Raw genomic sequence first — 26,631 nt, 5'->3', positions numbered from 1 at the left:
AGACAGATTACTTTAGTGACTAAGTCGGACTGCGAAGAAAGCTGAGAGCTGAAGAATTGATGCTTTTGAACTGTGGTGTTGGAGAAGACTCTTGAGAGTCCCTTGGACTGCAAGGAGATCCAACCAGTCCATCCTGAAATAAATCAGTCCTAAATATTCATTGGAAGGACTGATGCTGAAGCTGAAACTCCGGTATTTTGACCACCTGATGCAAAGAACTGACTCATTGGAAAAGACCCTGATGCTGGGAAAGATTGAAGGTGGGAGGAGAAGGGGACCACAGAGGATGAGTTGGTTGGATGGCATCACCGACTCCATGGACATGAGTTTGAGTAAGCTTCGGGAGTTGGAGATGGACAGTGAAGCCTGGCACACTGCAGTTGATGGGGTCACAGAGTCGAACATGACTGAGCGACTGAACGGAACCAATTACTGAAACAGATAATAACTAAGTTTTGGCAAAATGAGTCTTTATGGAAATATATGTGCTCAGTCACTCAGCGACATCTGACTCTTTGTGGCCTCGTGAACTGTATGCAGCCCATCAGGCTCCTCCGTCCATGGGATTTTCCGTGCAAGGATACTGGAGTGGGTTACCATTTCCTTCTTGGGATCTTCCCGGCCCAGGGATTGAACCAGTGTCCCTCGGGCCTCCTGCTTTGGCAGGTGGATTCTTTGCCCTGCTGCCACCTGGGAAGCCTTACGAAAGCATCCATCAGTGATTATCTGCCTCGTGCTTTCTGAGGTTAACAGAGTTATAAACGGAAATTACAGAAAGTAAGGCCAACACTGAACAGTGTGATACTTAGGTGGTATGTTTTTTTCAAAGATTCTTCAAGTGCTCTCTGCTTGGTATGTTGCTTATTATTAATAGTTTATTTGGGGGCAGTTATTTAAGTATATTTTCTTTATTCTTTCTCAGTTCAGTGCTCCTGAATATAATCTTTACTATTCAAAGGACTTTGTTCATTTATTTTTTAACATAAAATTTCCCCTAAATGGTCATTCCAGAATGGAGTCCCTGCCCCACAAGTTTAAGCTGTTAGATCATTCCTTCTGGGACTTCCCTGGTCCAGGGGATGCAGCCGGTGCAGGTTCCATCCCTGGTCGGGAACCTAAGATCCCACATGCCTCTTGGTCAAAAAATGAAACAGAAGCAATGTTGTAACAAATTCAGTTGTTCAGTGGTCATGTCCGACTCTGCGACCCTGTGGACTGGAGCACGCCAGGCTCCTCTGTTCTCCACTGTCTCCTGGAGTTTGCTCAAACTCATGTCCACTGAGTTGGTGATGCCATCCAACCATCTCATCCTCTGTCACCCGCCTCTCCTGCCCTCAGTCTTTCCCAGCATCAGGATCTTTTTCTACTGAGTCAGCTCTTCACAAGGTGGCTAAAGTATTGAGTTTCAGCTTCAGCATCAGTTGTTCAATGAACACCCAGGACTGATCTCCTTTAGGATGGACTGGCTCGATCTCCTTGCAGTCCCAAGGACTCTCAAGAGTCTTCTCTCCCACACCACAGTTCAAAAGCATCACTTCTCAACGGTCAGCCTTCTTTATGGTCCAGCTCTCAGATCCATGCATGACTACTGGAAAAAACCGTAGCTTTGACTAGACAGACATTTGTTGGCAAAGTGATGTGATGTCTCTGCTTTTTGATACACTGACTAGGTCTGTCAACGCACACACACATCAAAAAAAAAAAAATTGTAAAGAGAATTCCTGTTTATTTTGCACCTGCTGTGTGCCAGGCAGTTAAAAGTTGGAGGGACGCAGCTGGAAACAAACCTGTGAGCTCTGTGCCACGGTGATACTCACGTGTAGACTCGGCAAGATGGAGCAGTGAAGCGTGCCAGGACAGACGGGGCGAGGGTGGGACAGGGGGAGAGCACACAGCTAGGAGGCCGGGGCCTGAGGGCCCGTCCCAGCCCTGCCGCTGCAGAGAGCGTGCTGGCCAGGGGCCTCAGCTTTCCCTCCGGAACGTGTGTCCTCATGAATAAGCTGGTAAAAGTAACAAATGTTCAGCCTACTTCATAGGGTTGTGTGGGTAAAAGGAATATTATTAGTAAAAAGGCTTTATAAATAGTGCAGGCGACAACTATTAACTCCTTTTAGCCTTAGATAATTGAATCTTCTCAGTCATGCTGCAGCCAAATGCCATCATCGCGTGTCATTCCTTGATGAACTCAGGAGATATTTGCCGACTGTCTGTGTGCCGGGCACTGGGGAGGTAGCTGGCTTTTAAACAGACAAAAGCAGCTCTGCCCTCATCCTAGTTGAGGTATAATTGAAGATGTAGCGTTCAGTACCTCTTAAAACCGCTGTGTGTTTAAAAAGTTGAGTTTGGTGACCTTTGGTTAGATAACAAGTAAAATTTGTATTTTAGTGAGAAAGTCTGTATTTTAATAAAGGTGGTGATGGGAAACTTGGTGTGGTTTTATTTTCCCATTAACGATTTTGAGACCACTTAAAATACAGTCACCATTGTTTTGTAAAAATCCGTTTTTAAAGTGTTCATGGAGTTCCTTCCCTTATAGAAATTCTATAGCTCTGAATTTATAATGGTGTTCAGGGAGACCACTGAATATAATACATTTTGTGATGACACTGTAGGTCAGGCAATAGAAATACGTCATTTGATCATCAAGAGCAGTTGGCTTCTGGAAACCGCACGCTGGAATCTAGCTGTGCTGGTGAAGTGCTGACTGGTGAATGGGGCGACTGGTCCTCCGTTCGGGAGTGTGGAGCAGGAAGGGTGCAGATACTTGGATACTTAATAAAGATTTTCAGCAGTTAAAGTATTATTTGGAAAAAATATATTAATGAGTAATGCAGAGTTCTTAATTAAATGAGTAAACAGTCCTGCAGATTATTTTGTAAAGCTCTTGTTTACTGCGGGGAGATAACGCATCTCAAGCATCGTCACTCTGCTGGTTAGACTGAGTTGTTGCCGCGGTACTGGCCCAGGTCTGCTCAGCACAGAGCGGCTCCTGGTGCTGAATTGTCCGCGGTGTACTCCTCCACTTGCAAATCTTTCAGTCCCTGGGTTGCATGGCTGCTTGAATCTGGCTATCCTGACCACCTCCTTGGAATCCAGCAGCCAGCACAAAGTGTATATTCCCCGTTAACTCCCAGCAAGCCTTCTTAGGTAATTCACAGCCCTGGCAACCCACTCCAGTGTTCTTGCCTGGAGAATCCCCGGGACGGGGGAGCCTGGTGGGCTGCTGTCTATGGGGTCGCACAGAGTTGGACACGACTGAAGCGACTTAGCAGCAGGCATAACAAGAAAGGCGCCAGGAGCAAGAAACGATCCAAGTCCTGGTCAAGTCGCCAAGCGGGTCTGCATGCGTCTGCCCTTTTGTTGTTGCTTTCGTGTTATGTTAAACAAACAACACACTACAGGGTGAACAGTGGAAAGCCTCCCTTCCCTATAATTAGATCTGATCCCTTGCCACAGTCCGTACGTCCTAGCTTTGAAAGAAATGTTCAGTGTTTGTGTGTTGAGGCTTTTGTGGATGAATTGACTGATTTTGATTTAAGCCTATAAAGCAACCCTAAACCCATTCATAAATAAGACACCAGCTTGGCCTGGCAACAGCTTACCCTAATTGTTTTACTCCAGCCATATAAACATAAAACCCACAGTAAGTAATAAGTGTTGTATCCGTTAAAACGGTATTCCCTGCAACGAAGTCAGCTCAGAGCTGCAAACGTGGCCTAATAAGCAAGGATTCCCCAAGCTGCCTTCCTCTGGGGCAGAGCACGAATACGTTGGAGTATATGTCGTCTGGCAGCGCCCTCCGTGTGCAGAGTTCCCCCTCCAGGACAGCTCTTTAATTTTTCTCATCCTTAGTTTATAATTCCTAGACCATGTCCTCATTTACAGCTTCAAAGAGAGTTCCTCAGCAGTAATTTGTCAGATGTCTGTGGCAGCTCTCTGGTTTGACTCGGTGCTGAAGACCCGACAACCCCTCCCGGCTCATCAGCGTCCGATGGTTTGAGCACAAGATCTCTTCAGATGGACTGTGTTATCGAGAACATCATCTTGGCAAAGACAGGAAAAGCAGAGTCGAGCGCTTCCTTGTCCTTTTTGGATTAGCAAACGTCAGCCTCACGTTGACCAGGATGAACCCTGTTTATTTAGATCTTCAGTTTCTCCCAGTAACATTTTGATGTTTTCAGTGTAAAATTCTTGAACTTCTGTCATTAAACTGATGTTGATTCCCCAGTATGTTACTCTCTTTGGTAACGTTTTGATAATGGGGTTGCCCTTGGATTATCCACTGCTCCTACATAGAGATACAGTCTAGTTTTATATGCTGGACTTGCAACCCTTCAAGCTGGCCAAACCCACCTACTGGTTCTCATAGTTATTCTGTAGATTGCTTAGTGTTCCTCAGCATACTGAATCACACCGTTTGTAGAGAGACAGTTGTACGTTCTTGATCTGTCTGTGTTTGCCCTTTTGTGCTGTGTAGAAGCTGTAGTCTGAGGGTCAGGAGGGGTGCTGAGAACTAACATCTCACTTGTAATTTCTAGGGTATTTAGGGGAATGTCTTTAGCCTTTCACATTAAGTGTTACAGTAGCTGTAAGGTTTTTGTAGATTTCCTTACGCAGCTGAGAAAGTTTCTAGTTTAAGTTTGGTCATAAATTTAGATTTGTCAAATGGTTCAAACGGTTCTTAGATAGCTTCACTTATGAACTGAGCAGCATAAGAAAGAAGAAAGCGATACTATAAGGCATATCTGGGCACCAAGGTGATCCTGTGGCTTTTATTCTCTATCCTACTAATAAGGTATTCCATTAGTTGATTTTCAGATGTGAAACCAACCTTCCCTTTTTGGAAATGATCCTACTTGGACATGGTGTTTAATCCTGTTTATATGTTGGTGAATATGGCTTGGGATTTCCGTGTCTATGCTTTTACTGGAAATACTGTTCTGCAGGGGTTTTTGGTTTGCTTGCTTGCTTTTATTAGCTTTGTTTTTAATGAAGTCCTTGTTTGGCTTTTCTGGTCAGTAAAACTGGCCTCACAGAATGAGGCCAGTGGTCCTTCCTGTTCTCTGACAGTGCTTGTATCAGTTCAGTTCAGTCGCTCAGTCATGTCTGACTCTTTGCAACCCCATGAATCACAGCATGCCAGGCCTCCCTGTCCATCACCCACTCCAGGAGTTCACTCAAACTCATGTCCATTGAGTCGGTGATGCCATCCAGCCATCTCATCCTCTGTCATCCCCTTCTCCTTCTGCCCCTAATCCCTCCCAGCATCAGTCTTTTCCAATGAGTCAACTCTTCGCATGAGGTGGCCAAAGTACTGGAGTTTCAGGTTTAGCATCATTCCTTCCAGAGAACACCCAGGACTGATCTCCTTTACAATGGACTGGTTGGATCTCCTTGCAGTCCAAGGGACTCTCAAGAGTCTTCTCCAACACCACAGTTCAAAACATATCAATTCGGTGCTCAGCTTTCATTATAATCCAACTCTCACATCCATACATGACCACTGGAAAAACCATAGCCTTGACTAGACGGACCTTTGTTGGCAAAGTAATATCTCTGCTTTTGAATATGCTGTCTAGGTTGGTCATAACTTTCCTTCGAAGGAGTAAGCGTCTTTGAATTTCATGGCTGCAGTCACCATCTGCAGTGATTTTGGAGCCCCCCAAAATAGTGTCTTACACTGTTTCCACTGTTTCCCCATCTGCTTGCCATGAAGTGATGGGACCAGATGCCATGATCTTTGCTTGTATTTGTACTGCTTTTTTCTTCAGTGCATATTTTGTACAGTTCATAAGTGAAGCTATTATCTGAGCCTGTGCTTTTCTTTGTGGGAAGACTTTAAATTACTAAGTAATTTATGGACTTGTAAGTCTGTATAGACTCTCTGTTCGTTCTGGGGTCCATTGTGATGATTTATATTTTCCTAGGCATGTCTCCCTCTCATCAGAGTTGCCTAGTTTGTTGGCATAGAGTTGCTCTTCTTATATACTATTTCATTGTAGTCCTTAAAATCTCTGTCACACAGTGATGTCCCTGTTTCATTTCTGTTACTGGTAGATTGTGTGCTCTCTTCCCTTTTTTTTTTCAGTCAGTCTAGCTAATGGTGTATTAGTTTGTTGATCTTTTGAAAGAACCAACTTTCAGTTTTATTATTTTTCTTGGTTGTGTTCCACTGTTGGGTTGATTTCTCCTCAGGTCTTCAGTATTTACTACCATCTGCTTGTTTGGGGCTTAATTTACTCTTCTGCTCTTGTTTTCCAACATGGAAAGCTTAGGTTATTAATTTTTTTTTAAGCTTCTTGTTTTCTGAGTAGGTGTGCAAAGCTTAGGTTGTTAATTTTTTTAAGCTGCTTGTTTTCTGAGTAGGTGTGCAAAGCTTAGGTTGTTAATTTTTTTAAGCTTCTTGTTTCCTGAGTGGGTGTGCAAAGCTATAAAATTTACTCTTAAGCGCTGCTTTGACTGCATCCCATAAATTTTTGACGCATTTTCATTTTCATTTACTTCCAAATGCTTTCTAATTTCCCTTGTGCTTTTTTTCTTTGACCAGTGGGACATATTTAGAAGTGTGTTGTTTGATGTCAAGTTTGGGAAATTTTCCAGAATTGAAATTTAACTCCTTGTGGTCAGTGAGCAAGCTTTCTCTCTGTCTTTAGCTTTTGATAGTGTGATGTGTCTAGATAGGATATGTTTGTATGTCTTGAGCCCTTGCAGATTTTCTGGGGCCTAGAATATGGTCTGTGGCAGTGAATGTTTCGTGTGCTTGAAAAGAATGAGTATTCTGCTACAGGAGGGCATGTTCTATAAATGTCGGGTAGGGAGAGTTGGAGGACAGCATCCAGTTTTCTATTTCATTGCTTGTTTTCTTTCTGTTCTGTTCTTTCAATTATTGATAGTAGGATACTGAAACCTTCACCTATAAACATAGGCTTGTCTATTTAGCCTTTCGTTTCAGGTTTTGCTTCACATATTGGGGCCCTTAGGTGTACGCATACATGTATAGTCATCATCCCTTCCTGATACGCTGACCTTTTATCATCGTGAAGCGTTCCTGTCTATCTCGAATAACATTTCTTGACTGAAAGTCTGTTTCGTCTAACATGAATATAACCACTCTCGAGTGGTTGCCTGTTTTCATGTTCTTTTGCCTTGTTTTCGCCTTTGAATCTAAGGTTGAGTCTCTGGTACAGCATGCAGCTGCTTTGTTGGGTCTGTTCTGCCGCTCTGCTCTTTGTTGGGGTGCTTGGCTCTGTGATGCTTCGAGTCGTTATTGACGTGGTTCCATTTGTCAGTTTTCCAGTTGCTTTCTGTTTATCTCATTGTTTCTGTTTCTTTACGCCTTTTTTTTTTTTTTTTTTAAGAAACCTTAAACATTCTATCTTGGGCTGTGTCGGGTCCTTGTTGCTGAGCGAGTGTTGCTCTCGCTGCAGGGAGCGGGGACTGTTCTAGGTGCGGTGCCGGAGTTTCTCCCTGCGGTGGCTTCTCGTCGCAGCCTGGGCTCTAGGGCCTGCAGGCTTCACTCGTGGTGGTGCTTGGGCTTAGTTGTCCCATGGCGTGTGGGATCTTCGGAGATCAGAGATCCAAACCATTTCTGCTGGTTTGGCAGACAGCTTCTTTACCGCTGAGCCACCAGGGAAGGTCCCTGTTTTCTTTCATGTTAAACATTTTTTGCCTTTATCATATTAATTTCTGTGACTTTTAAACGTCTTTATTTTCTTAGTGATTGCTCAAAGAATTATAATACGCATTTTAACGTTTCATAGTCTGCTGCTGCTGCTAAGTCACTTCAGTCGTGTCCAACTCTGCGACCCCATGGACGGCAGCCCACCAGGCTTCCCCGTCCCTGGGATTCTCCAGGCAAGAACACTGGAGTGGGTTACCATTTCCTTCTGCAATGCATGAAAGTGAAAAGGGAAAGTGAAGTCGCTCAGTTGTGTCCGACTCTTCACGACCGCACGGACTGCATCCCACCAGGCTCCTCCGTCCATGGGACTTTCTGGGCAAGAGTACTGGAGTGGGTTGTCGTTGCCTTCCCATATCACAGTCTGCTTCTGGTTAATATTACCTTGAAAGTGAAAGTTGCTCAGTCATGTCCAACTCTTTGCAACCCATGGAATTCTCCAGGCCAGATTGCTGGAGTGGACAGTTGTTCCCTTCTCCAGGGCATCTTCTCAACCCAGTGATCAAACCTAGGTCTCTCCCGCATTGCGGGCAGATGCTTTACCAGCTGAGCCACCAGGGAAGCCCAGGAACACTGGAGTGGCAAGCCTGTCCCTTCTCCCACCGATCTTCCTGACCCAGGAATTGAATCAGGGTCTGCGGCATTGCAGGCCGATTCTTTACCAACTGAGCTACCAGGGAAGCTCCCTTTCTCCCCCTTCCTTCGTGCTTTTAGTCATACACATTCTATCCAGGATGTTAGGTGTGTGCAGTGTTACAGTGTTGGCTTTATACAGTTTTGTTCCGTTTAGTAAGTTAAGTAGGAAAAGCAACCCGTGTCCGACCGGTCTTTATATTTAGCTGCATACTTGCTCTTTCCGGTGCTCCTTTCTTCTGCTTTTGCATCACTGTCTGGAATCTTTCTCTCTTAACCTGTGAAACTTCCCGTGGTGTTTTTGGTCAGGCAGCTCTGCTGGCAGTGTATTTTCTCAGTATCATTATTTGGAACGTTTTTATTTTGCCTTCATTTTTGAAGGATAGTTTAGCTGGATACAGAATTGCTGTTTTCTTCTGGTGCTTTGAATATGTCTTTCTCCTATTTCTACATTCCATGGTTTCTGATGAAAAGCCAGCGATTCAGCACATCGTTGTTTCCCTAAACACGTTAGCTTCTTATTTTCCTGCTGGTTTCAAGATTTTCTCTGGCCTTAGCTTCCAAAACTTTTAACAGCTGATTCTCTAACTTAAGGATTTCCTTTTATTTATATTGATTGGGCTTCTTTGAACTTCTTGAATCTGTAAACAATCACTTTCATATTTGAAACATTTTCAGCCATTATTTCTTAAAATATCTTTTTTCTGCTTTTCCTCTTTTTTATGTCCTCTTTATTATGTATGCCCTTTTAATATTTTTTTCCTCTTTGTTCTTCACTTTGGGTAAAGTCTGTCAGTCTCTCAGATTCACTGATTCTTCTCCCTTCTCATCTGCAGTTTAGTCCATCTAGTGAATTTTTTATTTCAATTACTGTATTTTTCAACTCTGGAATTTTTGTTCTATTTTTGTAGGGTCTATTTCTTACTTCCTGTTCAAATCATTGTCATATTTTCCTTGAGTTCTTTAAACATTGTTCTTTTTGGAGGTGGTTGATGTGTGTGTGTGTGTGTTTTTCAGGTTTAATATATATATATATATATATATATATATATATATATATAAAAGAATTGATCTGAAGTCTTTTTCTGCTAAACCCAAATCTTGTTTAAACTGAGAGATGGTTCTTATTGTTTTATTTTCTGAGTATGACTCATACTTTACTTTTCAGCATTTTAATTTTTTTCCTGAGTATTTTGTTTTTGTATGTGTGTTTTGAGTCCACTGTGAACATAATCTGAGGAATCCTGTAGCCTTGTGTTGCGTGGCCATGCATTTCTTTGCTCAGCTTCTCCCACCCCAGCTCTTACCTGGATTTTCCTCTTGACTTTGCAGAGGTCACTCCTGTGTCTGTGTAGTTTTTGGTCAAGTTGTGGTCAGAGGTTGTGGTCAGACACCTTGAGCCCAGGAGGCTTTACCTCCACTTGGGGTTTGTGTTTGGGTCGGGAGTGCAGTCAAAATGCAGATGACTTGCAAGGCTGCTCCGGTTTGCCCGCTGCTAGCCGCCTGGAGTGTCCATCGTGTGCAGGGCATGTGGTCTGTTCATCACACCTCTCAAGGCCCGTCTCGTTTCCAGGCCCTCCCTTTAAATTTCTGCCTGTTCCTCCACTGTCAGCCACCATTACTGGGCCTCAGCCTTTGGCCAGGAGACCTGCAGCCTTTTCCTGGAGTGGGTTTTCTAACCTCTGCTCCCAATCAAGTCAGTCCCGTCGGTCCCCTTGACAGCTAAACTGCAGCCTTTCCAGGCCAGCCCCACAGCGGCGGAGGCACTGATGTGTTGGAGCTGGCGGCAAGGTCCCCGCCCTCCACTCTTCTCACAGACTTAAGTTGATTTTCATGAGTATACGCTTGTCAATCTGCTGGTCACCTTTGTTGGATTTCTAGGCCCAGTAGTTGTTTTTCAGCTTTGCCAAGTTTTGTAGTTGTTTTTTCCATGGAAAGGATTTGTCAACCTATTCTTTGCTCTTTCTGTGTCTGATTGGATCTGCTAAGACCATGAGACGAGATGGACTGACCTTTTAAGACGCCTGGTTCTGGGGCACCACTTCCTGGCTCTCCTCCAGCATCTCTCCTTCCTCCCCCTTCATAGTCTCTGCTGGTCTCCCCTGTTTGTGCCGTTTTGTAAATGTTTGAATGTCTCAGGGCCCAGTCCTCAAACTTTTTTTTTTCTCTCTCTCCCCACACTTAACTCCCTTCATGATCTCGTGGATTTAATGACTTTTAATTCCTGCAAATTCCAAATTTCTATCTTTAGCTCACATTCCAGATGTGTGAGTCTCATGACCTCGTCCACGTCTCCTCATAATGTGTTTGAAGCTGAATTCTTTTATCTTTAAAGACCACCACCTCCTGAGCAGCCTCTCTGCCATTACCCTGTCGTCATCTGTGGTTTTTCTCTTCTTCGCAATTAAGTGTATTTAATGTATTTCACATTTATTAATTTGTCTGACTCCATTCACTTGAGTTTAACTCTCAATATAGAAATAAATACTGTTTTTGTTTCCTCCTGTATCCTCAGAAAAAGCAGAAACCCAACATGTTGCAGGGACTTCATACATCTTGGTGGAATGGGTGGGTGGGTTGACACTGGTTAACAGGACTGGATTTTACAGTCCTTCTGCTTCAAGGGCCTACAGCCAGACTGTCAGGGTCTCACGATCAGAACCTCTACTTGGCAGATTGCAGAGCTGGTTTGTCAGGCTCAGAGTCTGCAAACATTGATTCTGCTTACTCCTTCCATGATCGTCCAAAGGCTGTTGGGGTTCTGTGTAGAAATACTATTTGTTAGTGCCCCTCTGCCCTAAACAGTCTCCCCTAGATGGGGTTCAGAGGAAACAGAAAGGGGTGTGGGACTTCTCTGGCAGTCCAGTGGTTAAGATTCCATGCTTCCAGTGTGAGGGATATGGGTTCACTTCCTGGTCAGGGAAGTAAGATCCCACATGCCCCTTGGTGCAGCCAGAAAAGAGAAAAATTTATGAAAGGGGCACTTTCTTAGAAACACCCCTTTGCACCCCTGGTACAGCTCGCACGGTCTCTAACGCTCACGTTACAGTGGGAGAGGTGAGCACGGGTCCCGGTTCTGCACTGCGGGGGCCGTTCAGGGTGGCTTCCATGGCAACCCAAGCTGAGGCTTGGGTTTCTGGCCAAAGCGGTTGCATTGTGGCTCCTAAATGGTTTGTCTGCCCTTGGTCTGAGTCTGTGCACACGTGTGTTGGTGCAGAGTCTCAAGTCTCTTGTAGGCTGTAGAGCAGTTGCATTTCCTCCAGAGAGGGTGGTGGTATTTCTCTGGTGGGTGTACTCATTCCTGTTAGCGGAGCACCCGAGGGATTTTCTACAGAAAGGTGTCCTCTCTGTGACTCAGCTTACCATTTATGAGAATGATTTTCACCAGAGGGTATCAGTGAAGTCTGTCATGTGCTTCGTGGGCACCTGGTGTATTCTTATTTAATTTTGGCAAGTTTTGGCATTTAGGCTTGGCTTTCTTTGTGGAACATGTAGGTTTAGAAGTGAATACTTGGGGAGAGTTCTAATAATTGAGGATATAGGAGGCTTGCCTGTAGGACTGTAGTTTCTAACTTTGCTATTTTGTTAGGAAAAGGAACATTCTCAAAGTCAGAAATCCTAGTTTATCTGTTTTCACTTCCTGAACAATTTCATCTTTGTCTCCATCCATTTAATAAAACCAGACAGTAAAGCATTCTGATTCAGAACAGAAATTTCTTTATTATTTCTTCAGGCTCTCTATTTTGCATCTTTGGTCTGTGTTGTCAATGAAAAATAACAAATGCTTTTTTTCCTATTTTGAGGTATCTGAATACCTCAAAGATTAATACAGATGATATGAAATAACGTTTTAATAGTTTTTCGGTTGTAGCAGCTGTGCGGGAATAGTTCTGGATTCACTCTTGTTTATACAACACACATATATAGATTGGATTCAGTTTGTGGTTTGTTTGTCACGATGCAAGAAGCAAGTGGTTTCATTGGTACCAGATATATCATCCTACTCTTATTCAGAACAAAATGCCAGAAATGTGACTTAACTGGTGAAATTTCTAAGTGGCTTACTCTTTAAAAAATTTGAATCCGTTTTCACTTGTGTAAGTCATAGAAGAAAAAGTGGATGGCTGGGGTGAGTGTTACGACTTTCAGCAAACAGGGTCCGTGTACTGCGTGTGCATGTAGAGTTGCAGACCACCAGCCGAGAAGGGAGACGGTAACCGTGGCTATGGTTCCACCTCCAGTATCTGGTCTTCTCGCCGGGAGGAAAGGTGGGAGTAAGGATGGCACATTCTGTGCATTTTTCTTGGGGCAGATGGAAATCCACATTTGCTGATAACTTCAATCATAACATGTTTGTTTTTGTTAGAAATGTAACTTAACATTTAACACTTTGCAAAAACATGGCCATCAAAACTTTTTATCCTTACATTCTACCAGCCTGCTTCAAGAATAAGTTAATGAATATATGTAACAGCAGAATTCAGTCAGTCAGTCACTACTGAAGGAATCAGGACTGACTCTGTGTCTGTGGGTAACATGTGGTGGCAGAGTGAGCGGGGCTCCTGGCCTGGCTCTGAGGGGTGGGGCACGTGCCTTCTCCAGGCACCTGGACTTCCCCCCACCTGCTCTCTGTTTGCCCCCGCCACTATCTTGGGTCGTCTGCCGAGTTATTTCTTGGAGTTTGTTTCTCAGCTGGCACCGCTGTGCTGATTTCTCGCCACGGGTTGCTTCTGCCTTCCTTGGGACCTTGTACAAGCGGTGTTGCATAGTGTGTGTGTCTCACTTCACTGGGCACGGTGATGTTTACATTCACTTGTGTCCCACAAGTCGATGCTTGTGGGGTTTTGTTGTGGACAGCAGTTCAAAGTGTGGACAGACCTCATTTCGTCCATACGCTTTCCTGTTGATGGACACTTGCGTCAGCTGTTCTGTTAGGATGAAGCTGCTGTGTCCATTCTCCTACAGGTCTGTCCATGGACATACGTTTCCGTTTCTCTCGGGTAGGTGTGTAGGAGCAGAATTGCTGAGGTAGGTATGTGTTTAAGGAGCTGTTAAACAATTTTCCACACTCACTGATGTTGACCTGAAGCAAATAGCCAGGTATTTCTCTAGCAAAGATGGATTTATCCAGGATCAGCAGAGAATTACAATTCAGGTCTCATCTGTGGCAGCCACTTGTAAGTCTGGACCTCAACGAAAGGAGCAGCTTTTATAGAGGCGACAAGGGAGCGGGCAGGGCTGGTAAACAGAGTGCCTGCTTCTCATTGGCCAATTCCTGGCGGGAAGAAGGAGCCTCTTTTCCACTCTGCTCTGCTATGGATGCAGGGGTGAGAGCTCCCCCTGCTGGTCGCCCGGCTCTGTTTAAGTGGATTTTCTGTGCATTACCATTATGAATGAATGAACAAAAGTTCTTAGGGAACTGACTCAGAAGGGGCATCAGCTAGCCTCCTGCCTGGGGTGATACTTTCTAGCAAAGTGAGACTTTGGGCTGCACACGTACGTGCCTTTGTTGAGGTCAGCTGGATAGTATTTAGAACAACAGTATACTCTGACTGTAGTTTACTAGACTAGACTATGACTATCACTCTAATGGCAGAAAGTGAAAAGGAACTAAAGAGCCTCTTGATGAGGGTGAAGGAGGAGAGTGAAAGAGCCAGCTTAAAACTAAATATTAAAAACACTAAGACCATGGCATCCAGCCCCATTACTTCATGCACTTTCTGTGCACCAGCATGTATGAATGAATATTGACTTTTTTTACTCAACATATTTTAATTACAGAAGTTGTAAACATCTGAGTTGAAAATATTTCACAGCGACCATTCATAGGCCCGCTCCAGACTACTCCCTGAGCATCCTGCGTGCCGTCTTGCCATCTGTCCATCAGCACATCTTAAGTGTCCATCAGAACACTCCCCACTGAGAAACTTCATTTAGCATGCAGTTGATTAACTTGAATTCCATATTTGTTTATGGATTTTTTCCTAACAGTCTTAAATGCTATACTGTAAACACTTAAACAGTACTGTTGTTGTTCAGTTGCCCAGTCGTGTCTGACTCTCTGTGACCCCATGGACTGTAGCATGCCAGGCCTCTCTGTCCTTCACCATCTCCCAAAGTTTGCCCAAGTTCATGTTCAGTGCATTGGTGATACTATCCACCCATCTCATCCTCTGACGCCCTTTTCTCCATCTGCCCTCAAATCTCTCCCAGCGTCAGGGACTTTACCAGTGAGTCAGCTGTTCACATCAGATGATGAAAATACTGGAGTTTCAACTTCAGCATCAGTCCTTCCAAGGAGTATTCAGGGTTGATTTCCCTTAAGATTGACTGGTTTGATCTCCTTTCTGTCCAAGGGACTCTCAGGAGTCTTCTCCAGCACCATAGTTCAAAGGTATCAATTCTTTGGTGCCTTGACTATACAGGCCTTTGTCGGCAATGTCTGCTTTTCATCATACTGTCTAGGTTTGTCATAGCTTTCCTGCCAAGAAGCAAAGGTCTTCTGATCTCATGGCTGCAGTCACTATCCTTAGTGATTTTAGAGCCCAAGAAAAGGAAATATATCACTACTTCCACCTTTTCCCCCTCTATTTGCATGAAATAATGGGGCTGGATGCCATGGTCTTAGTTTTTTTAATATTTAGTTTTAAGCTGGCTCTTTCACTCTCTTCCTTCACCCTCATCAAGAGGCTCTTCAGTTCCTTTTCACTTTCTGCCATTAGAGTGATAGTCATAGTCTAGTCTAGTGAACTATAGTCAGAGTATACTGTTCTAAATACTATCCAGCTGACCTCAACAAAAGCACATACCTGTGCAGCCCAAAGTCTCACTGAGCTAGAAAGTATCACCCCAGGCAGGAGGCTAGCTGATGCCCCTTCCCAGTCAGTTCCCTAAGAACCTTTTGTTTTCTTCAGTAATAGTGGGGGTGGGATGGGGAGGGGGTTGGCTTGGTCAAGAATTTTCATTTAAATAGAATCATACAGTGAGCAGTCTTGTAGGAAGGGTTTTCTCATTCAGTGTAAGGTTTTGAGACTCACCCGTATGTGTGTGTCACTAGCTGATTTCTTTTTGCTGAGCCTATTGTACATACTCGTTTGCCCAGTGACTTGCAAACGTGGACTATTTCTAGTTTGGGTCCATTATGAACACAGTTTCTATAAATAGTTTTGTACAAGTCTTTTTGTAGATGTATGTTTTCATTCCTGTTGGGTAAGTAAGGATTGAAATTGCTGCATCATAGGGTGGGTGTTTGTTTAGTTTTATAAAATGCCGATGGATGTGCCACTTTAAAATCCTGCTGACAATGTGTGTGTGAATCTTCCAGTTGTACCTTGGTGTTTTTTTTGTTTTAGCCATTTTAATGGGTATTAGTGGTATGGCATTGTCTGTTTGCATTTCCTCAGGAACCATGAGGGTTCATCCTTTCTTAATGTGTTTTACTGGCCATTCCGGTATCTTCTTTTGGGAATGTATGCTTAAATCTTTTGCCCACTTTTAAATTACATTTTGGTCTTTTCATTATTGAATGCAAGGAATTCTTTCGTAGTTTTAGGGACCAGTCTTTGGAGAAATTTTTTCTGGATATTATCTCCCAATCTGTGGCTTATTTATACAGTTTCTTAACATTGTTTTCTGATGCAGTCTGGCTTACCAGCTTTCTAACATGGTTATTGCTTTTTTGTGACTTAAAACACTTTTGCTTCCCTCCAAGTCACAATGATGATGTGCTACTTTGCTACGAAAGCTTCAGAGAGAGACTTCCCTGGCGGTCCAAGGGTGTAGGTTCCCTCCCTGGTCTGGGAACTAGGATTCCACATGCCGCAGGCGGTCGGAGAACCTTTGTTTTCTTTCTGTCTTGTGCAACGCTCAGCCCATCCCAACTCATTCCTGGGCCCTGATTGCTGTGTGCTCCAAGGGCAGTGAAAGTGGGCTGGGTTTTGGAATGACCCTTTTTGATTAATTCTACTGCTCTGTAAACTGTCAGAGGACTTTGCTGTGTTAAGGAAGGTTTGGTTTTACTTCTTTCACATTTTGATTTTGTAGATTGAATTTTAGAAAGAAATCCTAACAAAAAGAACCTCTGTCTGCAGTTCTGTGCTTTTATGAAGAATTTGTTTCATAAAAAATTTTTGCATTGAAATTCTGTACTATAAGTGGATACTTGGTATATATTAACACTTTAAGAAAGTGCGTCGATACTGGCTATCAGAACCAGTTATGAGGTGGATTTCAAGAGGAAGGGACTGAAAACCCAAAGAGAGTTCGTTATGCATTGTCTTGTGGTCAGGTGTTCCTCACCACGCAAGTGCTCTGAAATAACATCGAGCTTCTAGTAAAATCTTGTTGAATGCAGGTGATGTGCCTTCTTGTGGGAGATGATTTCAGCCAGAGAAGGAATAAACAATGCTTTACATTTAAACTGTCAGGGGGGGAGGACGTTTGTCCTTGAAAGGGGGGAACATATCCTGGTTCGGTGTGAAGTTGTGAGGGGCCCGAAGCGGCGGTGGCCTGACTGACTCACCGTGTGTCTCGCGCCCGGCGCGGCCCGTCTCTGTACCATGTCAGCTGCATGCGCTGTCTGCACGCACCGCGCCCGCGCGAGAGTTGGTGGAGCCGCGCGAGATTGCGCCCTGGGGCCCTTGTCCCCGCGAGAGTTAGAGCTGCACATGCGCGCTCGGGGCCCCCGCGCCTTCCTGTTGCTGTGGCACGCGCTGGGTGCCTTCCGGGTTTTGAATAGTTGAAGGAAACCAAAGGCGTCACGTTTTAGGGAACGCGTGAAAATAATAAGCCCCGGCCTTAGTGTCCATGAGTGGAGTCGTGTTGTCTCAGTGCTGCAGTGGCGGAGCGCCGCGGTTGGACGCCCGCACGGCCCCTCACAAAGCCCCGATCTCCTGCCTGAGGCTCTTGCCTCCTCTGTCCGGGGTCCGAGCAGCGTCTGACCGCCGTGCGCTCACAGCGCTGCCCAGGCCCTGGGGCACCAGCTGGGGGGATCCCGTGGGCCTTGATCGTCCCGGAGGGAGCACCCGGGACACGGGACGGAGGCGGCCCGCCCTTCCTGATGAGACCCCGCGGTAGCTTGAGGGGAACAGGCTCCCCTGGTTCTCCGTCGTGCTTCTGGGGTAGAGATTGATACAGAAAGAAAATATTAAACATAGTTCGCTTTTACAAGGTAATCTCTTTAGTCCCTTGTATTTAAAACTTTTCAGTTATTGCTGCCATGAAATTGATTTGCGTGGAATTTTCCAGAAATACATGTTTTGAATGGAAATACTTAGGCCCTTAAACACAACTCTTAACGAGAAAAGCAGTAGGAGAACAGCCACTTTGAAAGCTCCCCGCGCTGCTGTCTGGACCCTGGGGGGTCATCCGCTGGGTCTAAAGTCTACCTTCTGCTCAGACAGGGCCTTTCTTCACCCTTCATCCTTGTTGCACAGAAGCAGTAACGTGTATTTAACCTCAGGCTTTTCTGTAGTTGGTGTTCAGCTGTTCAGTCGTGTCCGAGTCTTTGCGACCCCCTAGATTGCGGCAAGCCAGGCTCCCCTGTCCACCACCGGCTCCCAGAGATTGCTCAAACTCATGTCCATCCAGTCAGTGATGCCATCCAGCCATCTCATCCTCTGTTGTCAGTCTTTCCCAGCACCAGGGTCTCTCCAGTGAGTCAGCTGTTTGTGTCAGGTGGCCAAAGGTTCTGTAGTTTTCTGGCTTTGATTTTCTGTACCCCAGGTAGATATGCTGGAGGGTTGGGGGGGGGGGGTGGTGTATCTTAACAATAGGGGAGATGCTGGGGGGTGGGCTAAGCTGCACTTAGCTTTTGCTGTTTGGGAATGCTGGCCATTTCCCAATGGGTGATGCCTGCTGGGGTGGGCAGGTACACCGTTGTGTCATCTGGCCTAACCTGTGACTTTGCTGAAGACCTTGATGATGGCTCAAACCTGTGTCCTTAATTAAAGAGTTGCCGGCTGTGTGGCTGAGGCCTCTACTTATAAGGGATGGAGGTGCCTGCTGCCACTGGGGAAGTGGGCTGGTGGTTTCTGTGTTGACCAGAGAGATAACAGCAGATTCTAAGTATTTCCACAAGAACTTGGGAGACATTTATGTTAAATATATTTTGTTCACATGAATCATAGGCAATCCCCTACTAACACGTAGGACATTAATTAAGGTGGTGGAATTTGTCACAGTAATGCTAATAGCAATATGTTTCATGGCAAGGGTGCAGGAATTGTTGTGGGATGTGTTGATCGTGAAATTCAGAGATTGACAGCATCTTCCTTTAAAGATGTTGCCGTAAAACTAGTTAAAACCCAGTTTCAAAGGTAAATAACCTGATTACCAAGAAAGCGTTAGGTCCTCTGTTGACCTTTTTGATTCTAACCGAGTGCTTCTGAGTAATACTTGGAGTGCAGACCCTGTTTCCTCAGTGGGCTGGCACGGACCACCTGGCACAGATCGCAGCTGTGCTGTTTCTGGAGCGGCCGATGCCTGACACTGCCCAGTTGTGACCATGAAAACTGGATCAGGCGGTCAGGGTTCATTATAAAAAGTAAAAAGAGAGCCCCCTTTGAATCACACCAAAAAAATGACCAACGTAATGCACTTTCATATATTCTGGGCCTAAAATTTTAGCACTTTGACTTAATCTCAGGAAAACCATTAAAACCTTGAGTGTTCTGTTACTGTTCTGTTTGTAGATGGGTTGGCTCCAGAAGGGACAGTCATTTACATCACCGTTTTTCTCGTTTTTGATGTTCCGTTTTCTCCTTGGAAGAAAAGTTATAACCAACATAGACAGCATATTAAAAAGCAGAGACATTACTTTGCCAACAAAGATCTAGTCAAGGCTATGGTTTTTCCAGTGGTCATGTATGGATGTGAGAGTTGGACTATAAAGAAAGCTGAGCGCAGAAGAATTGATGCTTTTAAACTGGTGTTGGAGGAGACTCTTGAGAGTCCCTTGGACTGCAAGGAGATCCAACCAATCCATCCTAAAGGAAATCAGTCCTGAATATTCATTGGAAGGACTGATGTTGAAGCTGAAACTCCAATACTTTGGCCACCTGATGGGAAGAACTGACTCATTGGAAAAGACCCTGATGCTGGGAAACATTGAAGGCGGGAGGAGAAGGGGACGACAGAGGATGAGATGGTTGGATGGCATCACTGACCCAATGAACATGAGTTTGAGTAAATTCCAGGAGTTGGTGATGGACAGGGAGGCCTGGCGTGCTGCAGTCCATGGGATCACAAAGAGTCGGACACGACTGAGCGACTGCACTGATGTTCCATTATTATTAGTTACCCTCACGGTTTATTTTTCAGATAACGTGTTCATACTTTTCTCTCTTCCTCTCTAAACAGGTTGAAAGGATCGTTGACAAAAGGAAAAACAAGAAAGGGAAGACGGAATACTTGGTTCGGTGGAAAGGCTACGACAGCGAGGACGACACCTGGGAGCCGGAGCAGCACCTGGTGAACTGTGAGGAGTACATCCACGACTTCAACCGGCGCCACACCGAGAAGCAGAAGGAGGGCACCTTCACCAGGGCCAACCGGACCTCCCCGAACAATGCCCGGAAGCAGATCTCCAGGTCCACCAACAGCAGCTTCTCCAGGGCCGCCCCCAAAGCGCTAGTGGTGGGTAAGGAGCACGAGGCCAAGAGCAGCCCGCTGTTTGCCGCCAGCCAGAAGTTCCGGAAGAGCCCCGCGCCAGGCCTGGCCGCCCGCAAGAACATGGACCTGGCCCGGTCGGGCATCAAGATCCTCGTGCCCAAGAGCCCCATCAAGAGCAGGACCGCAGTGGACGGCTTTCAGGACGAGAGCCCCGAGAAGCCGGACCCCGTGGAGCAGGGGCCAGAGGACACGGCGGCCCCGGAGGCAGCGGCCGAGAAGCCGGTCGGGGCCCTACTGGGCCCAGGGGCAGAGCGGGCGCGGATGGGGAGCCGGCCCCGGATACACCCGTTGGTGCCGCAGGCATCCGGCCCCGTGACCGCGGCCATGGCCACGGGGCTGGCCGTGAATGGGAAAGGTAAGTGACAGTCTCGGAGGGGCGTGGGGGGCCCCCCTCACCTCCGCAGTTCTGCTCCGGAAGGCGAGCTGGCCTGCCTGAGCCCGGGGGCTTCCGCGGGCCCTGCTCCCGACAAGAGCAGGTGTGTCTGTGGGAACCCTGGAGAGAGCTCACTGGCCCGTCCTCTCTTTACCCGAAGCCTGGGGCGTCGGCCTCTGAAGTCAGCACGGGCTCTGTCCCATCGGCTGCCTGCGGGCTGGCCCGCCGCCTGCGGTTGGTTTAAACAACGTCCCCTTCTAGGTAGGTCGTGGCTGGTATTTCTTTAGTTTCTGCTTTTATGCATCTTTACACATTGGGTCTCATGTTAGGAATCCATCTGAAATTTCAAAGTGTGAGCAATATTGATTAGAAGTCACAGTTCTTACTGTCCTAACTCATCTAAATAACCAGAAATGCCTTTCAATAGGGTATCGACCACAAATAGAGACTTTGGGACTTTGGGGGGTCTCTCTGAAACAGTCAGCTGTTGGCATCTTTATTGCAGAGTAGGGCTCCGTTCAGCATGGGTGCTGTTTTCTGTTGTGTTTTTATGCCGTTCTTGCCTCTGGACCGTGCAGCTCAGGTGGTCATCCTGTGGGCTGCCCGACTGCTGGGTCGCACACCTGGCCGTCAGCATAGACGGCTTCCCTCCCAGCGCTTTCCCCAGGCCTGGTGAGCCGCCACCTCTAGGATTCTGCCGCATCTCCTCTGATGTAAGCCTTGCCTCACGGTGGGTACTGGTGCCTTCTCACCTACCATGGCTTTCTTACCGGTCCCCTTGCTTCCTGCCCTCTGAGAGCCCCCTTCCACTTCCCATCCGTTCTTGAACGGAACAGCCATCCCCAGTCGCCAGACAGGCTGCTCCACCATTGCCTCGGTGTGCTCTGCCCCTCCCTGCCCTCGGCCTCCGGGAGCTTGTGTGAGCGCATTTGCAGAGCTGACCTCTCATCCACGGGCCTTGAGCTCAGTGTCAGGAAGGGCTGTAGCGGTTCAGGGGTAGGCAAGACCTGGTGGTGGCCGATAGAAGGCTCCACTTCATGGGGAGGTCGAGTCGCAGAGCTTGTGGGGTTCAAGCAGAGCAGGAATCCGCGCTGTTTCTCAGTTCCTCCCGTCTTGTTCTCTGCACCATCACTGGCTGCCCCCGCCAGATGGACAGATGGACGTGTCGTCCTGCGTGGCAGACGCCGGGCCCTACTCTGCGCCCAGCTCTGCTGCTGAAGACAGGGCCTGCGCCCGCAGGCCAGACCCTGTGTGGCCTGTGCAACGTGGCCTGTCACCTGAGAAGGGTTTTCACATCTTCTGACATTTGAGAAAATCAAGAGGAATAATACTTCATGAACCATGAAATATAAGAAACTGATTTCTGTTTCATAAAGTTTTATTGGAACGCAGCCATGTGTGTTCACGCTGATGGTCTGCGTCTGCCTTCCCGCTGTGGGGACAGACTAGAGTCCCTGTGACAGAGCCCGCGCAGCCTGCGGGCTGAAGGAGGTGTACACACACACACACACACACACACTCGCTCTAGGTCACACAGACGCACGCACACACGCACACACAGAATCTCTGTGACAGAGCCCGTGTAGCCTGCACGCTAGAGGCACACACACACATCCTCTTCTAGGTTCACACGCCCCTGCTCTAGGAAGACACACACATACAGAATCCTGTGACAGAGACCGCATCGCCTTTGAACTGAAGGCGTGCACACACACACTCACACACACTCATTCACTCTGCCTGGTCTAGGCAGCCACAGTCCCGGTGGGCGGACTCAGATTCTGTGGTTGGTCGTCCACAAACTAGAAGCTGTCTTGACCCTTCTGTCTCCACGTGCTGCTCTTGGCACAGCTCTGCAGGGCTGGCTGCTCTCAGCAAAAGCCTTAAGTTCTGGGCATAAGGTGTGCCGTGGCTTCTATTTGAATTAAAAGTTGCTAACTTCTGTTTTCAGTACTCTGACTCTTTCAAAAATTTTTTTCAGTATCTATAAGGGTGGCTGTGGTTAAAACCACAAGGGGCACGTGAGCGTAAAATCTCACAGGCCTTTCATCTTGTTCTGTGGGGGTGGATGGGTTGGGGTGAGAGTGACGTACTCCCCAGGGCCCCCGGGAGCGTCCTTCTCTTCTGCCCCCCCAAATCCGCCACAGGTTGAGACCCTCCCCCCACACAGATGGTGGGGAGGCCGGCAGCCCCCCGGGAGTGTCTGCAGGGCCGCGGCGGGCCCGGCTTGCAGGGGTGTCAGGTCGCCTCGCCTCCCGTCACCCTCCTGCGTAGAGGCGCTGGACTTGGGCTCCGGGAGGGATCTTCTCTCATGGGGCTCAGCACCCCGCACCCCTTGGCCAGAGCCGAGCCTGCGTGGGGTGAGTGTGTCAGGCAGGACGGTGCTCACTGCAGGGGCGCTGGAGCACATCCTTTGTGGCTCCATCCCTGGGTCATGCTCAGTGGGAGCGCGTGCTGTTGCAGAGACAGGTCCATGGGCCAGAGCACAGAACCTTCCAGAAAAGCCCGTGCTTGCCTTTGGCGTGTCTCTTTCACAGCAAGCTGGGCTGAGGCCCTTCTGAGGAGTTGGTCCACGTTCGCACATTCTTAACACAGGGTTAATTTTAGAGCTGCACCAGAACCCTGATTTGTTTTTCTAAAACTAATTGAAGTGCTACTCGTGGTCATTGGGAAACGAACCATCTCCTATTCAAAACATTAATCGTGTGGGGGGATATTTTTGCTACCAAGCACAACAGATATTTAAATGTCTGTTACCCAAAAGAGTAAATGTTTCTGGAGAATTTTAACATACACACAGTGACTCTTACAGACTAACCATATGTGTGTTTAGTTTTTGATGATTTTAAGTATGAAACAGGTTTAAAAGATGAATATGTTGCTTTACTCAGAAATAGAAAAAGTTTTAAATTTAGGCAGTGCAGCTGTCTTTCTAGTCTATTTTATTAATAAGTTAATGATTCTGTTTTTATGCTCTTTTAATTGCCTGGTGAATTAATCCTACAAAAGCAATTGCTTTTAAAAACTATATTATCATTACTTTGTTTTTTTGTGAATTCAAATATGTTGTTAATCACCATTCCACAAGTATGACTTTGAGAAAATGTTATTAGCAAACTTTTTTTTCTCATGACATCTAAACCTTATCGTTACGGTGTAGGGTTGGCAGCTGGATTTTAAGTCCAAACTCATTGGTAAAGAACCCGCCTGCCAGTGCAGGAGATGAGAGTTCAGCCCCTAAAGGAAGGCATGGCAACCCACTCCAGTATTCTTCCCTGGAGAATCCCATGAAAGAGGAGCCTGGTGGGCTACAGTTCATGGGGTTGCAAAGAGTCAGCTGGTAACAACAGGTTCAGGAGGAAAATGACTGAGAAGACACCTCAGTGGACCACGTTCTCCACCTCATGATCATTTTAGTCAAAGCAAGGACCCCGGAGGAAGCGTGCTACTTCCAGAGAGGGGCACGTAAAGTCCTCCGGTAAGAATGTGAGACAGGTCCTGGCCCCTGTGCCTGTCGGGGAAGCTCAGAGCTCCTTTGTCAGAGGCAGCCTGGGGCCGCTTACTGCGAAAGGTGCGGAAAGTGGGACCTGAATCCAGGGAGGTTAAGAAGCCAGGAGGCTGGGGCGCTGCAGGAAGTGCCCGCAGGACAAGAGGGTGTCTGAAGCCACACAGTAGCAGACAGTCAGTTAAACGTGGGCCCAAGGGCGCTACACGAAGCATTTCCCTTTGAAAGCAGCAGATCGTCGGTTGGCATCTCTTGTCTGACGGGCCCCCGCGTCCTGGACGCTCCCAACTGCCTGGACAAGCCTGGGTCCCCATGGGAGGAGGCCCACGCCCCACCCCCACCCCCCGAGCTCTGTGCTCTGTCCTCTGCTCCTGGGGGTCGCCCCTCCTCACTCCCCTGCGTCCCTGTCTCTAGGGACACTCAGGGATACCTGGGACTCTGGGCAGTGTTGACCAGTGACACTTCGGGGTCCTTGGGACCGTGTGGCTTCTCTCTCCCCACTCTCTGTGGGGTCTCCTCCCGTGCCAGCGGCTCTCAGGGTTGTGGTCCCAGGGCAGCAGCAGCAGCAGCACCCGGGCACTTGCCCAGGCCCCGTCCCGCCTCCGTGCCCACAGCTCTCAGGGGCCAGGGTGCCCTCCAGGGGGCACCTTCCAGTGCCAGCCTGTGCCGTTTTCCTGTAACTTTGTGGTTTTGTGGAGCAGGATGGGAAATAACTGTCCGCTAATACTAAGTTCAGCTAACTGTCTGCTGCTCTACTCTAGGTTCTTAGAGTTAGACTTAGTTCCTATTTGGTTTTGATTTAAAATTGTCTTCAGGTGTTCGTAATTTCTTTTTAGTAAGTGTTTTAACAGTTAAAATTTTTAAAGAACTGGAAGATGTAAAATATTGGGTTGGCCAAAAAAAAATTCTGTCCAGTTTTTCTGTAATATCTTAAAACATCTCAAAGGAAAAAAAAAGGTAAAAGCCCCACCTTCCCGCTCCCACCACCTCGTCCTGCTCTGAGAACTGCTGCTGGCCGTCCTTTCCTTGCGGGAGCTGCACAGGCACGCGCGCCTTTGAACACGTCAGTGGCTCCTGCTTGTCTCACGGCTCCGCCACTTAGGGTCCTTTTCAGTTTTTTGACACGTCTTGGATGTGTTTTCACACTCAGGTGGACAGCTCTCCGTCCTTTAAAGGGGTCGTGGTTATTTTTGCCGTGAATGCCTCCTGGCGCCTGCCGTCAGAGCGGCGGTGGCATGCTTTTCAGCAGGGGTGTTGTGCTTGGCCCGGGCGCTCCCTGCTCAGCGTCCCTGGCTCTGCCTTTGGGTGCTAGCCTGGCCTCAGGCACACGCACGGGCGGCAGTGTGTCCTGCTCCCGTCTGCCTGCACACCCGCCTTCCCAGGGGCCGGCGTCTTGGTGCATCCTTTAGGGGAGAACCACATTATATAAATAGTTTCTTCCCCTGTAAGTGAATATGTTTTATTGATACCCCCATCTTAAACACAAGTAATCCATAAATGCTGTGGATTGGACAAGTACACTGAGCGGAATGGGACGGTGTGCCATCACCTGCTCCCCGCGGAATCCCGTTTCCTTCCCCAGAGGGAACGGTCGTGATTCGACGCATGTCAGTCCAGATGTTTTTCCGTCTGCTTGGACTCTTCAGCGTGGAGTCCTGCTCCATAAACATGCTTGGGTTTGTCTTTCTCACTTGACGTTGCGTCTTGGAGAACTTTCTGTGTTAAGACTCGTATCTCTGCCTCACTTCTTTTTAAGTTGTAAGTTTTTTGTTTTTTTTTTAATATGATTTCAGCCTTACGGGGGTGCTGGGAGGCAGTGCGAGGAGAGCACGTCTGCCCTTGTCCGCGTGCTCACCGTTTTCTGTGCTTTGCCTCATCTCCTCGCCCTGCGACCCCCGCCCCTCGCGTATGTGTTTATACCCATGGGGACGCACATGTGGAGATGCTCTCCTCCTGAATCACTTGCTGCTGCGAGCAAGGGTGAATACAAGGGCTACAGCGGAACTAAGGTTTTGATCGATGGGAGCAAATTCATCTCTAAAGAAACTTGAAGACCAGGTGCCCATTCACCTGTTCTTAATCGACTCTTCATAAATCTACCTGCCTAATGAGAAGGCAGAAAATGGTATCATCGTTTGTTACAATTGCCTGTTTGCATTCATTTTTCTGTTGATTTTCTTAATATATCCCTTGCCGATTGGGAGGGGGTGGGGGCAGAGGGGAGGGTAGTTTAACTTTTTCAAAACGTGAAGAGTTCACGTCCACATCAGCATCAGCCTTACCCGGGGACCACACTCGGCTCACGTCTGAGCCCGTGTGTGTGCACGTCCTCCTGGCCCCACGCAGGACGAGGGCGCCCACGCCAGTGGGTAGAGTGCCCAGGCTTGTCTGGCGTCTGCCTTCAGGGGTTTACGGCAGCTGATGAGCGTCCCGATGCCTTTTCTCCCTTGACCTGCTTCATCCTGGGGGTGGGTGGGTGTGGTCAAGAGCCTTAAAGTTTGCTTTTGAGAATTAAAACACTTGGTTCCGTCTGGGTCAGGGGTGAAGGCCGTGGAGCCTGAAATGCGTCCTGTGTCTGGGAGCCCCTTGCTTCCCCGGGGCTGGCAGCTCGAGTGGGGGTCCACTTTCAACAGCACCCTTCTCTCTCCAGCCCACAGGGCTGATTCTGCGGATAGCTGTCGTCATGGCAATTTCTGGGAGTCTACAGGGATCAGAGCCTTAACAGGGACAATCTCTGGTTCTAATTCAACCCTCAAGTCAAGTAGTTAACGA

The 26,631-nt window shown here is 47.3% G+C and overlaps 1 protein-coding gene across 1 annotated transcript in view; it reads left to right on the top strand.

Annotated features, from left to right (window-relative positions):
* Positions 1–19,902: 19,902 nt before the first annotated feature.
* CDYL (chromodomain Y like) overlaps positions 19,903–26,631 on the top strand; it is a 34,337-nt gene continuing 27,608 nt past the window's right edge. Inside the window, exon 1 of the mRNA XM_068994247.1 lies at positions 19,903–20,336. Coding sequence (XP_068850348.1) covers positions 20,042–20,336 — 295 coding nt within the window. The 5' untranslated portion in view covers positions 19,903–20,041. The remainder of the gene's footprint in view (positions 20,337–26,631) is intronic.

The sequence above is a fragment of the Capricornis sumatraensis genome, chromosome 22 (assembly GCF_032405125.1).
Source record: "Capricornis sumatraensis isolate serow.1 chromosome 22, serow.2, whole genome shotgun sequence".
Taxonomy (NCBI): domain Eukaryota; kingdom Metazoa; phylum Chordata; class Mammalia; order Artiodactyla; family Bovidae; genus Capricornis; species Capricornis sumatraensis.
Note: the sequence above shows the minus strand (reverse complement) of the source record. Positions and strands in the feature narration are given on the sequence as shown.